General features: G+C 44.3%; 2 protein-coding genes across 3 annotated transcripts in view; one reads left to right on the top strand and one right to left on the bottom strand.

Annotated features, from left to right (window-relative positions):
- Window positions 1–7,580, bottom strand: part of CEP126 (centrosomal protein 126) — a 33,737-nt gene extending 26,157 nt beyond the window's left edge. The window contains exons 1-2 of the mRNA XM_049778550.1: window positions 7,525–7,580; window positions 4,578–4,697 (exon numbers count right to left, since the gene is read on the bottom strand). Of these exons, the coding sequence (XP_049634507.1) occupies window positions 4,578–4,693 (116 nt within the window). The 5' untranslated portion in view covers window positions 4,694–4,697; window positions 7,525–7,580. The remainder of the gene's footprint in view (window positions 1–4,577; window positions 4,698–7,524) is intronic.
- TMEM123 (transmembrane protein 123) overlaps window positions 1–15,170 on the top strand; it is a 639,759-nt gene that overhangs the window by 298,654 nt on the left and 325,935 nt on the right. The window lies entirely within an intron of this gene.

Raw genomic sequence — 15,170 nt, forward strand, 5'->3', positions numbered from 1 at the left:
TACATAACCCCTTTGGGTTGGCCTTTAAAAACAAACCTTTCTGCAATTCTCTCCAAGATTTATTTTGGTTGCTATATGCTCTGGGTCTTCATTACTCTTTTGTGCTTCATTTTATCCCATCATACTGATGTACCAGAATAATTTAGTCATTCACCCATTACAGAATATCTGGGTAGTTTTTTTAGTTCAGGTCACTATGAATATAACTGTATATCCATAAATGCGATTTTGTGGGTCTAAGTTTTTGTTTGTCAAATTTCATATGGTGGCTACATACCTAGTGTTTTAAGCAACCTCCAGGGGCCAGAGAATAGTATATCGGTTAAGTACTTGCCTTGTATGCAGCTTACCCTGGTTTGAAACCCTGGCATTATACATGGTCTACTGAGGACCAACAGGAGTGACTGAGCAAAAAGCCTGGGGCAAAGGTAGTCTTTGAGCATTTCTGGCTGTGGTATAACCTTCCCTATGCACCCCATTCTCACAAACAAACAAACAAAAATAAAAAAAAAACAAAAAAATCCAAACTGCCAAATAGATATTCAGAGGTATCATTACCATTAGAGGTATGAGTGATTGTTTCTATATCCTCACTTGCTGGATTGTCACTCTTTCATTTCAGCCGTTCTTATCATAAGGGTTATTTTTCTTGCTACACAGGGAACTCCAAACTTCATAGTTCTCAAAAATTGATGATACAGCTCGCTCATCCTTGATGTTCACACATAGTTCATTCCATGATTCTTGAGGTATTTTTTTGCCTTCACGTTATTTTTCTTTCAGGTTTTAGTGATTCTTCTGAAATGTTTATCTTTTTCCTCTTTCTTTATTTGGGTGATTGCCCCCATTCGATCCTTTTTTCTTTATTCTACTAGTTAGAAAATTTATTTTGAACTTTTAAGACTATATGCTTATGTAAGGTTTTAAAATCATCAAACATCTTCTTTGGGCTCTTAAAATATGACTCAATTTCTTTTCCTATCTCTTTGCTTCTTTCTTTTTTGGGGGAAGGTACACATCTAGCGGCATTCAGGGGTTACTCCTGGCTTTGCACTTAGTAATGACTCCTGGCAGGCTCAAGGGACCATATGGGATGTTGGGGTATCAAACCCGGGTCCGTCCTGGGTCGGCCACATGCAAGGCAAACGCCCTACCACTGTGTGATCACTCTGGTCCCGATTTCTTTATCAAGTCACGGGAATCCAATTACTGTCATTTCTAAAGTTTAAACAGATGAAACAAAATAACCTTTTCTTTAGGTGAATAATCATTGGTATTCAAGAAACTATGCTTTTTATTATTTGTTAGGGTGAGGTGGGGATCCAACTGGGAAATCCCATCAATCTTTCCCCTCTGAATTATCTTCCTAATTCTTTCCTCTTAGAATTGTTTAAGTTTGGTATTTGGGCCACACTGATGTTCTGGCCTTATTCATGCCTCTGTGTTCAAGGATCACTCCTGGTGGGGCATACGAGGTGCAAGCATCTTACTATCGCTTTGGCCTCAGCTTCTCATTTTTAATTTTTATTTTATTATTTTTTAAAAATTTATTGATTGATTGGTTTTTGGGTCACACTCAGTGGCACTCAGAGGTCACTCCTGGCTCTGCACTCAGAAATTTCCCCTGGCAGGATGGGGGAACCACATAGAACGCCGGAATCTAACAGGGTTTATTGCAGGTCGGCCACATGCAAGGCAAATGCCCTACTGCTGTGCTATCTCCCTAGCCCCAGCCTCTTATTTTTTTAAACCACTGTCTTTTCTGGCTGCCAAATATGATAAGACAGGTATAGAAACATTATGAATCTAATTCCTTATAAAGACCTTACTATCTCACAGAACAAGTCAACTAGGACAAGACAAAACTGACCAATAGTAACTTATTAAGCAACTTATTGAGAAGCACTGTGTGCCATACTGTTATACTACTTTTTTTTTTGTTTGTTTTGGGTCACACCTGGCAGCGCTCAGGGATCACTCCTGGCTCTATGCTCAGAAATCGCTCCTCAAAGGCTCAGAGGACCATATGGTATGGCAGGATTCGAACCACCGTCCATCTGCATGCAAGGCAAACACCTACCTTCATGCTGTCTCTCCAGCCCCATAAATACTACTTGTACATGTGTTCTCAATTATTCTTAATATTACTACTTGTCATATATAATAATCCATGAAAAAAGATGCTTCTGGACTCCACATGCCAGTTCTTCTGTTTCTCTTCAGCTGGTATGTTGGGGGCTCTGGGCAGGACATCTAGGCCCCCTGGGCTGACCACTTAATCCAGGGGACTGAGATTCCCCCCCATGCCAGACTGATCTTCAGGCCACGCCTGGTAAATTGGGCCCTGGGGGGAAGGTGGGGGAGAGAAATTCCTCCCCTATGCATACACAAACTACAGAGGCAGGGGCTGCACCCAGGAGACTCCACATGCCAGTTCTTCTGTTTCTCTTCAGCTGGTATGTTAGGGGCTCTGGGCAGGACAGCTAGCCATAGACCTCCTCGGCTAACCACTTAGTCCAGGGGACTGAGATCTCCCCAGCCAGACTGTTCTTCAGGGCCATGGCTGGTAAATCGGGCCCTGGGGGGAGGATGGGGGAGAGAAATTTCTCCCCTATGCATACTGGACCCCATTCAGGAGTTCTTTTCTTACTAGTATTCATTTTCAAAAGTGTGCAGGTGCATATATACTTTTTAACAACACCCCAAAATACTCTTAATTCTTGACTGTTTCTAGGAAAAGAATGGAATTCCCTAGATTTGAAGGATAATATTCAAATAGGTCTCTAAAATCAGTGTATATGTAGACATGACTTCCTATACAGTGGTCCTCTCTGACTGCCAAGCCTAATCCATAAACTCACCTATAAAAATGTATATAGCCCCTCTGATATATTTCCCCTCCCCCACACCAGAGCCCCTTCTACTCCCTCATCTCCCAATCCGGATTCGTTATCTTCCCCTTAATTAACCCTCTTTTTTTTTTTTTTTGGTTTTTTGGGTCACACCAGGCAGTGCTCAGGGGTTATTCCTGGCTCCAGGCTCAGAAATTGCTCCTGGCAGGCACGGAGACCATATGGGACATCGGGATTCGAACCGATGACCTCCTGCATGAAAGGCAAATGCTTTACCTCCATGCTATCTCTCCGGCCCCTAATTAACCCTCTTTACCCTCAGTTCTTTAATTTGTTAGGCACCAAGACCGACCTCCTGCCCCAACCGATTCTGCCCTTTCACATACCCCTACAAAACTCATTATTAATCCTTAACTCTCTCACCCCCAACCATCAGTACCCCACATTTACTACACAGTCCGAATCACAGACCAAAGTCGTGCATTGGATTTAACAACTCCCAACTATTTCAAAAGACAGAAAATGGACACACATGTCTTTTGAATATTTTATGTGTATTTTTTTTAACAGCTATAACTCTAAATATTTTTTTACCGTGACGATTCTACCCACTTTTTATCTTGTCTTCTCTTTGTGAGCTGTTCAATAAGGAATTTTGGTGGTGGGAATGTTCCACTGGTGAAGGGGGGTGTTCTTTACATCACTGAAACCTAATCACAATCATATTTGTAATCAAGATGTTTAAATAAAGAAAAAAGATGCTTCTGATTTTAAACATCTATAAAAAACTTAGGCTCAAATAAAATTCCTCCATGATGTGAGGACTTAAACCTAGATTACTGACTCCAAAAACTATGACCTTTCAGCATATAAATAGTAATTTTCATGACAGAAGTCAGTGAAAGAGTTAATCTAAAGGGAAATACAATGCCAGAAAAAAAATCACAGGTAAACAATTTTGTATTCCCCATATGGGATTTTCAACATATGCCAAATGATGTAAATAATAAACTCTAGGGATTTTCTGCTATCCATGTATTGTGAAAATATGGACAAGGTAGCAAAACAACAATAAGAACTCATAACTGTTTTACAAAATGAAAATATAAATTAAGTGAAAAAGTTAACTAGTGATTAAATGATTTATATTTTAACTTTATTTCTAGCTTAGATTTGAAAGCTTTTTTAAAATGCAGTCATTTATAATAAAAGTTAATAAAAATTCATCCCTTTCCAGTTGTTTTCCCCATTTTTTAGATCAGATGAATGAGGGTAGCTAAAAAAAAATATACAGTAGAAATACTAAAATAAAATTAAATCCCATTCTAGACTAGTTACAACTTTCCTTCATCATAAAGTGACACATAACACAAAGAAGCTAAAATAATTGAGTAATTTGCAGGGGCTTGAAACTAGGATCTCTCACACAGGCAAAGCAAGTGTTCTATGACTGAGCTACATTCCTGGTCCTTAATTTAGTGATTTTCAGAAATCCTTCTATAGATACTAGATCAAGTTTTCTGTCTAGAAAAGACTGTGATGGTCACAGCCAGTGGAACAGCACAATATACCATTGTCTTAGTGCCCCAGGCAGAAAAATGTTTAAAGCTACAAAAGTCTTGATCAGTGTTTTCAGAAAAAACACTGACATGAGTTAGGCTTATTAAGTACTACAAAGCAGAAACCACTAATTTATGATTTCTACAATCCTGAATATCTACTTACTTTCTTCGCCGGTTTGACTCCACAAAGTATTTACGTGCTCGGCTGCGACATATCTTCTGTTGCTGCAGTAATATTTGGCGTTCTTCCTCTAAATTTTTCCCCAGATGTATTTTCATATCTCTAATATCACATGTTAAGGACAGTGGCTTCTGTCTTTTGTGGATGAGTGTCACTGCTATTCAACAAATACAATAGTCTCATACCAATGATATGATTTTTGGGGTACAATTGGTAGTATGCATACATTAGTATATGATTACCAAATGTTTTTTTTTTTTTTTTTTTTTGGTTTTTGGGCCACACCCTGTGACGCTCAGGGGTTACTCCTGGCTATGCGCTCAGAAGTTGCTCCTGGCTTCTTGGGGGACCATATGGGACGCCGGGGGATCGAACCGCGGTCCGTCCTAGGCTAGCGCAGCAGGCAAGGCAGGCAGGCACCTTACCTCTAGCGCCACCGCCCGGCCCCTTACCTGAGATTTTTAAACTTAACAGTAGAAATAAAGATTCACCTGTTTTCCCAGAAAAAAATCCAAATTACTTTCAGATATTGTATGGCAACACTGCTTAAGTATCTTTTCATTCATTACAAACTTTCAGTCAGTTAAACGCAAATATGAATGGATTTTCAGTTTTATGTCCCTCTCACGATAAATGTCAAATCTCTAAGTCTGATCTATCAAGCGTATTCTAATTTGCCCTCATTTTTTGGGTCTGTTTTCAGGTACATTCAGCTGTTCTCAGTCCATTATAGGAATCTTTTTCATAATTCTGACATGAAGTCTATTAGATCTTGCTCAATTGAAGTATTGTGAAAATCTATTTAGAAATATTCACTTTGATGCTTTACTGATGTCCATACCATATAAATCAAAAACATTTGTGACTGCTTCATTAATATAAAGGATGGGATAGATTATTTGTCACTGAGCTTTTTATTTATATATTTTATTTCTAATGTCTTTAATTGCTGCGAATGCCTCTTTAGCATTTGAGCTTTTTATTTAGAGTGTTGCCTTATTTTCTGATTTTGGAGATCAATTTTGGTCAATGTATAGTTCTGTACCAAGAAGAATGAATGTCAGGGGCACTAGTATCCTAGACACACTGAAAGCAATCCTGTACATTTCACGGAAGATCTCCGAGAGGACATTTGGCGGCATTCAAAGCAGCCAGGGCAGAAGCCAAGGGGACCTGGGCCAAAAAATGAAGCGACGGAGAAAGAACTAGATGCTTTTAGTGCAGGTTCTGATTTGGAGAAGTTACCAAAGGAAAAGAGAGGAAGGATGCGGAGGAAAGAAGATGCAGCCTTGTGTACCTTCCTGCCTGCCTTTCCAGAGATGAAGGGAGGGAGGGAGGAAGAGAGGGATATCTATCATCTATCATCTATCAATCTATCTATCTATCTATTTATCTATCTATCTATCTATCCATCCATCATCCATCCACCCACCCACTCACCCACCCACCCATCCATCCATCCATCCATCCATCCATCCATCCATCCATCCATCCATCCATCCATCCATCCATCCATCCATCCACCCACCCACCCACCCACACATATAGGTTATCCATCCATCCATCCATCCATCCATCCATCCATCCATCCATCCATCCACATCCATCCATCCACCCACACATATAGGTTATCTATCTATCTATCTATCTATCTATCTATCTATCTATCTATCTATCTATCTATCTATCTATCTATCTATCTATCTATCTATCTATCGAGGGAGAGAGAGAGGATAGAGAAAACAGAAAGATGCGACCCTCTGTACCTCCTTGCCTGCCTCTCCTGAGAGAGAGAAAAGGAGAGGGAGAAGAGAGGGAGAGAAAGAGGGGAGAGAGGATGTAGAGGAAAGATGCGACCCTCTGTACCTTCCTGCCTGCCTCTCCTTAGCAAAGAGAGAGAAAGAGAGAAGAGAAAGAGGATGCGGAGGAAAGAGGATGCGACCCTATGTACCCCCTCGGCTGCTGACAGACAGAGCGACAGAGAGGGGGCAGAGACAGAGAAAGAGAAGATGATGAGCCCTCTGGACTCCTCCCGCCCCATGACAGCCTCTGCCCTCCCTCCAGACCCTTGCCCACACCCGCCACTTCCAGGGCCTGCCAGGGAGGCCACGGGGGAGATGCTGGGGAGAGAGACAGGGACAGCGACAGGGACAGGGAGACCAGAGAGGCAGAGACAGGCAGACAGGGACAGAGACAGGCAGAAACAGAGAGACGGAAGACAGAGAAACAGAGAGACAGAGACCAAGAGTGGAGAGACAGAAAGACAGAGACAGAGAGAGACAGAGAGAGACAGAGACAGACAGAGAGACAGAGACAGAGAGAAACACAGAGACAGAGAGAGGAGAGACAGAGACAGACAGAAGGAGACAGAGAGAGGAGAGAGGAGAGAGACAGAGACAGAGAGACAGAGGGAGAGACAGACAAAAAGAGACAGAGAAAGAGACAGACAGAAAGAGACAGAGACAGTGAGACAGAGACAGAGACAGTGAGAGAGACAGAGACAGTGAGACAGAGAAAGAGACAGAGAGACAGATAGAAAGAGACAGAGATAGTAAGGCAGAGACAGACAGAAAGAGACATAGTGAGACAGAGACAGACAGTGAGACAGAGACAGACAGAGACAGAGACAGACAGAAAGAGACAGAGACAGAGAGACAGAGACAGAGACAGACAGAAAGAGACAGAGACAGTGAGACAGAGACAGACAGAAAGAGACAGAGACAGACAGAAAGAGACAGAGACAGAGAGACAGAGACAGAGACAGACAGAAAGAGACAGAGACAGTGAGACAGAGACAGACAGAAAGAGACAGAGACAGACAGAAAGAGTCAGAGAAGAGGGAGACAAAGACAGAGAGACAGAGAGACAGAGACAGAGAGGGAAGACGCCGCTCGAGGCTGCGGCGGGGCGGGGCGGGGCAGAAGGATACGGCGCGGGCCCGGGGCGGGGTCCGAGTCGGGGTCCGGGAGCGGGTCCGAGCCCGGGTCCGAGGCGGGCGGCCCAGCGGGGGACGCGGCGCGCGGCGGGGTCGGCCGGCTCGGCGGCCGGCTCGGGCCTCCCGGCCAGCATGGCTGCTCAGGGCCCCGGCGCCGGCCGCCCGCCCGCCCGCATGGCCCGGCGCCCCTCGGCCCGCGTCACGGCGACGGCTCGGGCTCCCGCGCGGCGAGGCCGGGCACCGGCGCGACCTGACGGGAAGGCGGCGGACGCCGACGCGGAGGCTGAGGCGGAGGGGGCGCCGCCATCTTGGCAACCGACCGCCTCGCCTCAGCGTCCTTGGCGACGGAAACCGGGCTGGGCGATGGGCGAGGGGGCGGGGCATCGGGCTTGAGGCAGCCAATAGGAGGGCGAGGCGGCGAGCGGGGTCGTGGCCTTGTACCCTAGGCAGCCAATAGGAGGGCCGAAGAGGCTCGGGGCGTGGCCTCACTAATAAGGCAGCCAATAGGGGGCGAGGGGCGGGGCGGGGCAAGGGCAAGACGGCAAGGGGCGCGGTCTTATGCCCTAGGTAGCCAATAGAAGGGCGAGGCGGCTAGGGGCGTGACCTCGAGAATGATACAGCCAATAGGAGAGAGCGGGGCGGGGCGGGATAGGTGCGAGGCGGGTAAGGGGAGTGGCCTTGTGCCCTAGGCAGCCAATAGGAGGCGCCGCAGCGCGGGGCGTGGCGCGACCTGACGGGACGGAGGCGGAGGCGGAGGCTGAGAAGACGTCGCTATCTTGGCAACCAACCGCCTCAGCGTCCTTCGCGACGGAAACAGGAGGGGCGGAGGGGCGGGGCCTCTCGCCTAAAGCTGAGCCAATAGGAGGGTGCGGGGCGGACTGGGGCGGGGCTAGGCAGCTAGGGGGCGGGGCCTGTGTCATAGGCAGCCAATAGGAGGTGCCGCAGCGTGGAGGGCGGGGGGGACGCGACCTGACGGGGAGGAGGCTGAGGGGGCGCTGCCCTCTTGGCAACCAACCGCCTCAGCGTCCTTCGCGACGGAAACCGGTATGGGCGGGGGCGAGGCGGAGAAGGGGCGGGGCCTCGAGCCCGAGCAGCCAATAGGAAGCGCCGTAGTCCGGGAGTACGCGGAAGAGGGGCGGGACAGGAGACGTCCCAGGAGACGTCAAATCCCTAAATCTCAGCAAAGGAGACTGCGGTCCCGTGGCTCTTTCCAACCCTGTCTGCGCATGCGCGTCTCTTTCTGGCCCTTGTCAGGTCGCCAGATGTGGAGAAAACCCACCTTTGACCCCGAAATCCGCCTCAGTGCCATTGCTCGGGGGAGGATGGAAAAATGGGGAGCTTCAAAACCATCCGTTTTCAAAGTCTCTCTGCAAATGAAAATGGAAAATGAGCTGGAACTTCGTGTTAGAGATCATTGTAAAATATCATTGTAAAATTATAATTATAAATAATTGTAGGGCCGGAGAGATAGCATGGAGGTAAAGCGTTTGCCTTTCATGCAGGAGGTCATCAGTTCGAATCCCGGCGTCCCATATGGTCCCCCGTGCCTGCCAGGAGCAATTTCTGAGCCTGGAGCCAGGAATAACCCCTGAGCACTGCCTGGTGTGACCTAAAAAAAAAAAAAAAAAAATAATTGTAAAATATCATTGTTTTCACCCCTCCCCATGTGTGATGCAAAACTCCCAGACTGGAATCAGAACGGACAAACCAAATAAAAACAGACCCACCAATATAATGCTTTTGACTTGATGAGTTCATCTGTTTCCAGTGCTGACATCCTAAGTCCAGGGCTGATTTGAGCACAATATTCCAAGAAGGGCAGTGCACAGTACAAATCAAAATGAGAATATTTAGCAAGTTCAGCCTTCCTATATTTAGTATGTCAGTCTTCCTAAAAAGTCTAGCTTTTGCTGCTGCCTTTTTTTTTTTTTTTTGGTTTTTGGGTCACACCCGGTGGTGCTCAGGGGTTAGTCCTGGCTATCTGCTCAGAAATAGCTCCTGGCAGACACAGGGGACCACAGAGATTCGAACCAACCACCTTAGGTCCTGGATCAGCTGCTTGCAAGGCAAACGCCGCTGTGCTATCTCTCCGTCCCCTAGCTTTTGCTTTTAATAGTTTTGTATCTTGTAACCCCAAGGCTCCTTTTAGCTTTCCTAAATTATATATATATATACATATATATACATACATATATGTGTATATATACAAATAAATAAATATATAAAGCATAGCGAAGCACAATTGATTTCTTGGTGGTCTACAAATTCTTGCTCATATAGTAACTCTTTATTTCAGCTCTGCTTTGCAGTGATAACCAAGAAGACAGGAAAATTTAAACACAATGTTCCAGTTTTAGTTTTTTCTAAAATAATTTTTATTGAGACCAATGTGAATTACAGGTCTTTCACAGTCATATTTAAGGTGCATAGTGGCAGTGAATCAGGGCAATTCCCACCACCAGTGTTGACATCTCTCTGCCTCTGTTCCCAGCATGTACTGCTACTTCCCCTGGACTGCTAATGCAACAGGTCCCTTTTGTGTATAGCTTATTGTAGTTTGGGTCTCTTGATTCTATTGTCGTTCACTTTGGGTTGTGTATTTAGGTCTGATCATTGTTTTTTATTTCCACTCAATGCTCATGAGACCGTTTTGCCCTGGTACCTCTCTCTCTCTCTCTCTCTCTCTCTCTCTCTCTCTCTCTCTCTCTCTCTCTCTCTCTCTCTCCCCCCCCCTCTCATTTAAAATACAGACTTTATTAGAAAGCAAATATAAATAAAAACTCATCTTAAATCATAAACCAGAGCACACACATTATTCCTCTAGGCATTTCCTCCTTAAACCATACAAAAATGTTTCACACACACACACACACACACACACACACACACACACACACACACCAAGAGCAAAGGGTAAAAATTTTTTTTCGCAATATTGGTGGGTCACACCTGGTGGCACTCAGGGTTACTCCTGGTTCCTGGCTCTGCTTTCAGAAATCACTCCTGGCAGGCACAGGTGACCATATGTAAGGCCAAAATTCGAACAACTGTCCACCCTGGATTGGCTGCTTGTAAGGCAAACGCCCTACCACTGTGCTACCTCTCCAGCCCCACAGTTCTATTTTTTTTAAACCTTTAATTGTTTCCTAGAAATGTTGCCTAGTTATTGAAATTTTAAAAATTTGTATAGTCCTAGCTACTTTATTAAAAGACCTTAAGTTTAGAGATTTGGATAGCAAAATTTCAACCATTACCTCTCGACAGGAAAGTATGATCCAAATAATAAAAAATGACACTAAAACATTAATTTTATCAGAAGAAACATCTAAATTAAATATAATACTTTATACTTCAGAACCATAAAATTTTCAATAGACATTGTGTGAAGCACTTAGTAGTGTCTCGGGAACTTTCTGGTGAACAAAATTTCAAATCTCATAAACCTTTATTTTGCAGAATTTAAATTGAATTTTTAAAGACTGTTGAAACTGAATTTAGACAGTGAACACTGGTATGAAGAACAATGATTAGCACAGAGGTCGGTTCTATTTTAGGGTACTCAGAGAAAGCCTCTGAGGAGGGGAATTTAGGGCAGAGTTCTGAGGATAGAATGGAGGGTACCATTACAATTCTGGTAGATATTACAGGCAGGGAGCAGTATATTAGTATAGAAGACTCAGAGTAGAATTAAATTTGATGTGCTCAAAGAACAGAGAGACCATTGTATCTCATCAAAGTAAAGAAGAAGTATGTAGGAACAGGAGACTGGAATCATATTCCAGATTCACTGGGGATTTGTACAATAAAAGGGACAACATAAAATCCAGCTTCCAGGGGCCAGAGAGATAGCGTGGAAGTAAGGCATTTGCCTTTCATGCAGAAGGTCATTGGTTCGAATCTCGGCATCCCATATGGTCCCCCGTGCCTGCCAGGAGCAATTTCTGAGCATGGAGCCAGGAGTAACCCCTGAGCACTGCCGGGTGTGATCTAAAAACCACACACACACACACACACACACACACACACACACACACAAACACACAAAAAATCCAGCTTTCAAAGGAGAGAAGCCATTTGAAATTTTGAGTAGGAAAGTAGTATCCGAGTTAACTTATAGAAAGAAGTACTTTATCTCATGAAGAAAGCAAACTATTGGGTTACTAGAAACAGTGGGGTTAGTTTGAATGTTATTTCAGTAGTTTAGTAAGAGGTAAAAGAGAATTTGACAAGGTAATATTATTGGGGATGACATTCAACATTTGGGTGAATTATATTGGATGCTAAAAGTGCATTAAATAAAATACCAACAAATGTGAAACTCAGATTTGAGACTGAGACGAAAGAACTGTCATTTGCTAAATTGGCGAGAAAGTGGATGGGAGTAGGAATAAGAGGCTTCAAGATGTCCTAGATTTTAGCTTGAGGAAGAGTATTCAAACTCAAATTTGTTTAAATGTGTGCATGTATGTTTAAGTTAAATGGACTCATGAACTGAGTTCTTTTGGCTTCAGATATTTTCAGAAAACAGCTAGGTCACAGACCAGTCACAGGGTGAGATCTTTGCTGTTTCATGTTGTATATACTTATTTTTCATTGCTGAGATTTTCCTGGACAGGTAGATATATGCCAAATATTTGAATTAAAAAATCATTGCTGGGCCGGAGAGATAGCACAATGGTAGGTTGTTTGCCTTGCACGTGGCCAACCTGGGATGGACATGGGTTCAATCCTTGGCATGCATATGGCCCCTGAGCCTGCAAGGAGCTATTTCTGAGCACAGAGTAACTCCTGAGCACCCCCCCCCCCCCCAGAAAAAAAATCATTGCTCACTATTTACCTAACAATCTGGACAAATACTACTTGCTACTAAGCAAATTTCAACCTAGACAGTGTGTGCTTTCCCATATCAGAAAACTTTTCTGACTATTCCAAAGTCATGGTAGCTTAGAGATTCTTTTGAATCTGTTGAAAATAGCAACGTTTTATATAACTGTATTGTGGGCTCCTCTTTACATTTATTTAGTAATCTTCAGGTAGAAAAAAAAAGAAAGCTGTAGAGTTCTTCCTACCTATAAAGACTATTTTTTGACATATCTGAAACGTCAAATTGGAACAGAAAACGTGAAAAGCCAGAGAAACAAGACACAATTGACATGAATTCAGCAGAGCTTCTATTGCAAAGGCTGCCAAGCCATTTCTCGAGAGACAATGAGACAGGACCCCAAAACTGTTGAAACCTAGTTAGATTCAACATGGGGCCCGGAAGGAAATTTCACAGGGATTCGGAGGTAGAAATCAGCCAGTATGATTAAGCCACAAGGACACAGATGACGAGGACTGGTACTTCAAGCCTTGGCTTCTGTTTCCTATAGAGAGCCACCCAGAGGGGAGGGCACAAACCTCCTCAGCAGTGTGAGTGTTGCCCTCTCCCCCAGGGCAGAAGGGGATTTTGTGTGGGACCAACTGGTCGTGAGGGGTGGAGGGTGTCTGGAGGCTCCTCAGATTTTCCTCATTTATCTTGGGGTATGAAGCATTCAGGCTTCAGGAAAAGCTCAAACAAAGCCTTGTTCCCCAAGTGAGAATTTGAAGGGCCTCTTCAAGAGGCCTCAGGTGAGAGAGGGAAGTTGAGTTTGCTTCTCTCATCTGGTGTCTTGGCACTATTTGTCATTCCTCTCTAGGCTGTCCTAGCAACTGAGGACTGGCTGTTAGGGCTCCTAGCACTGCCAGGCTCCGAGTCTCATGAGGACTGTGTCCCCATGGGCCACACCTGTCTTCCTTGCTCTACTTCTGTGCAGCTGCCTCCAAGTCTCACCCTGGTCTGATTTAGGTGGAGGTTCAACTGGTCCTTGGAGCTGTGGGACCTACCTCAGAACCCTTCCTGGACTTTCTCTTGTGATTCCTGAGTACTTTCTGAGCCAGTGGGAGGAAAGTGTAGCTGCTGACAGAACTGAAGGCTCTAGAAGCAAAATAACAACCTATTGGGGTCCAGGACTTTCAAGTCTTTGGAGAAAGAGAATGGAGAGACAGATTCTTGTTGAACTTCTTGAAGGAAGACTTTCCAACTGTTACATGCTGAGGAGAATGATGTGTGTGTGTGTGTGAGAGATGTAGGATCTCAGGAGAGGAGATGATCAGATTGGTTGCATAGCAACCAGAAGGGTTGTCCTTGTAGCAAACTCACTAACTGATGCCTTCTTAGGGGTGTACTCTCAGAAGGAACAGAGGGGACACTTAATCAGGCCTATGCCAATGTGTCTGGAGGAGAGGTGCAAATTGCAAGTTAGGGAGTCTGAGGGCTTACTTCCTGAGCTAGATGTTTGAGCTCTATAGCTGTTCTTGTTAATCTTTTGCCTGGACATCAGATGTCTGTAAACCATTTACTTGTGTATATATGAAGGTTATATGGGTCTCTCGCATACACCTCTGATGCAGGATGAGGAGAAGGTTGGGATTCAGGAGTTGATTAATTGGGTTAGTCGCCTGACCCTTACTGCTTGGATTCACCAAGAAAGTTCATCTTTTGAGGGGGTGGAGAGGTAGAGGTCTGGCTCTGCTCAGGGCTTACTTCTGGCTCTATGCTTATGGAACATTTGTGAACTCAAGGGAACTTATGCTGGGGACAAGACCCAGATCAGAAGCTTGCAAGGAGAGCAGCATACAGGGGTGAGTGTCCAGGTTGAAAAGGGCAAACCTTCTTTTTGTGGCACCTCTTTTCATAGCCCACAAGGGGTATGTGAAATACAGACCTCTGCTGAAAGGACCTTGAAGACCTCATTGGAATAGACTCTCTGATGCTCTTCTTTCTGTAACCTAGAAATAAGGATTACTTCAAAGTTTCCAGCAAGCTCTTTAAGAGCCAGGCTGTTGAGTCAGTCACCTAGGCTATAAGCCATCAATAAACAAAGTAATCCTAGTTGACACCAAAAGAGTCTTGTAAACCATCAGCTCACTACCCTTATCTTGGTTGTGAGTCAGAGATAGAATCTCTGGAATTCCTAGAGATAAGCATAAAGTTGTCTGGCCCAGCTAGGAAAAAAAAAAGGTCTACCTTTTAAATGAGATTCTGCTTATTTTTCTTTTTTCCTGCAACTTTGGCTGTTAATAGAACAGAAAAAAGGGCCATATCCCAAAGTTATAACTAGCCTCAATGAGTGCTGTTTTGATTAGCTATTGCTTTCAACATTGCTGGGATCAATTATAACATAATCTACACATACACACACAAGCTTAACAGCTTCATCTTCTTCTACCACTGAGAAATTTGGGTTTAGAGATATCCCTTAATTTTTTTTTTTAATTTTGGGTCACACCAAGCTGTGTTCAGGGCTTACTCCTGGCTTTGTGCTCAATACTCACTCCTGGTAGTCTTAGGACAGGGGTCCTCAAACTTTATAAACAGGGGGCCAGTTCACTGTCCCTCAGACCATTGGGGGGTCTAACTATAGTAAAAACAAAACTTATGAACAAATTCTTATGCACACTGCATAATCTTATTTTGCAATGAAGAAACAAAACAGATACAAATACAATATGTGGCCCGCGGGCCATAGTTTGAGGACCACTGTCTTAGGAGGTCATGAGGTGTCAGGGATTGAATCTGGGATGGCTGCATGCAAAGCAAGCACTTTACTCACTGTATT

Source organism: Suncus etruscus, chromosome 8 (assembly GCF_024139225.1).
Source record: "Suncus etruscus isolate mSunEtr1 chromosome 8, mSunEtr1.pri.cur, whole genome shotgun sequence".
Taxonomy (NCBI): domain Eukaryota; kingdom Metazoa; phylum Chordata; class Mammalia; order Eulipotyphla; family Soricidae; genus Suncus; species Suncus etruscus.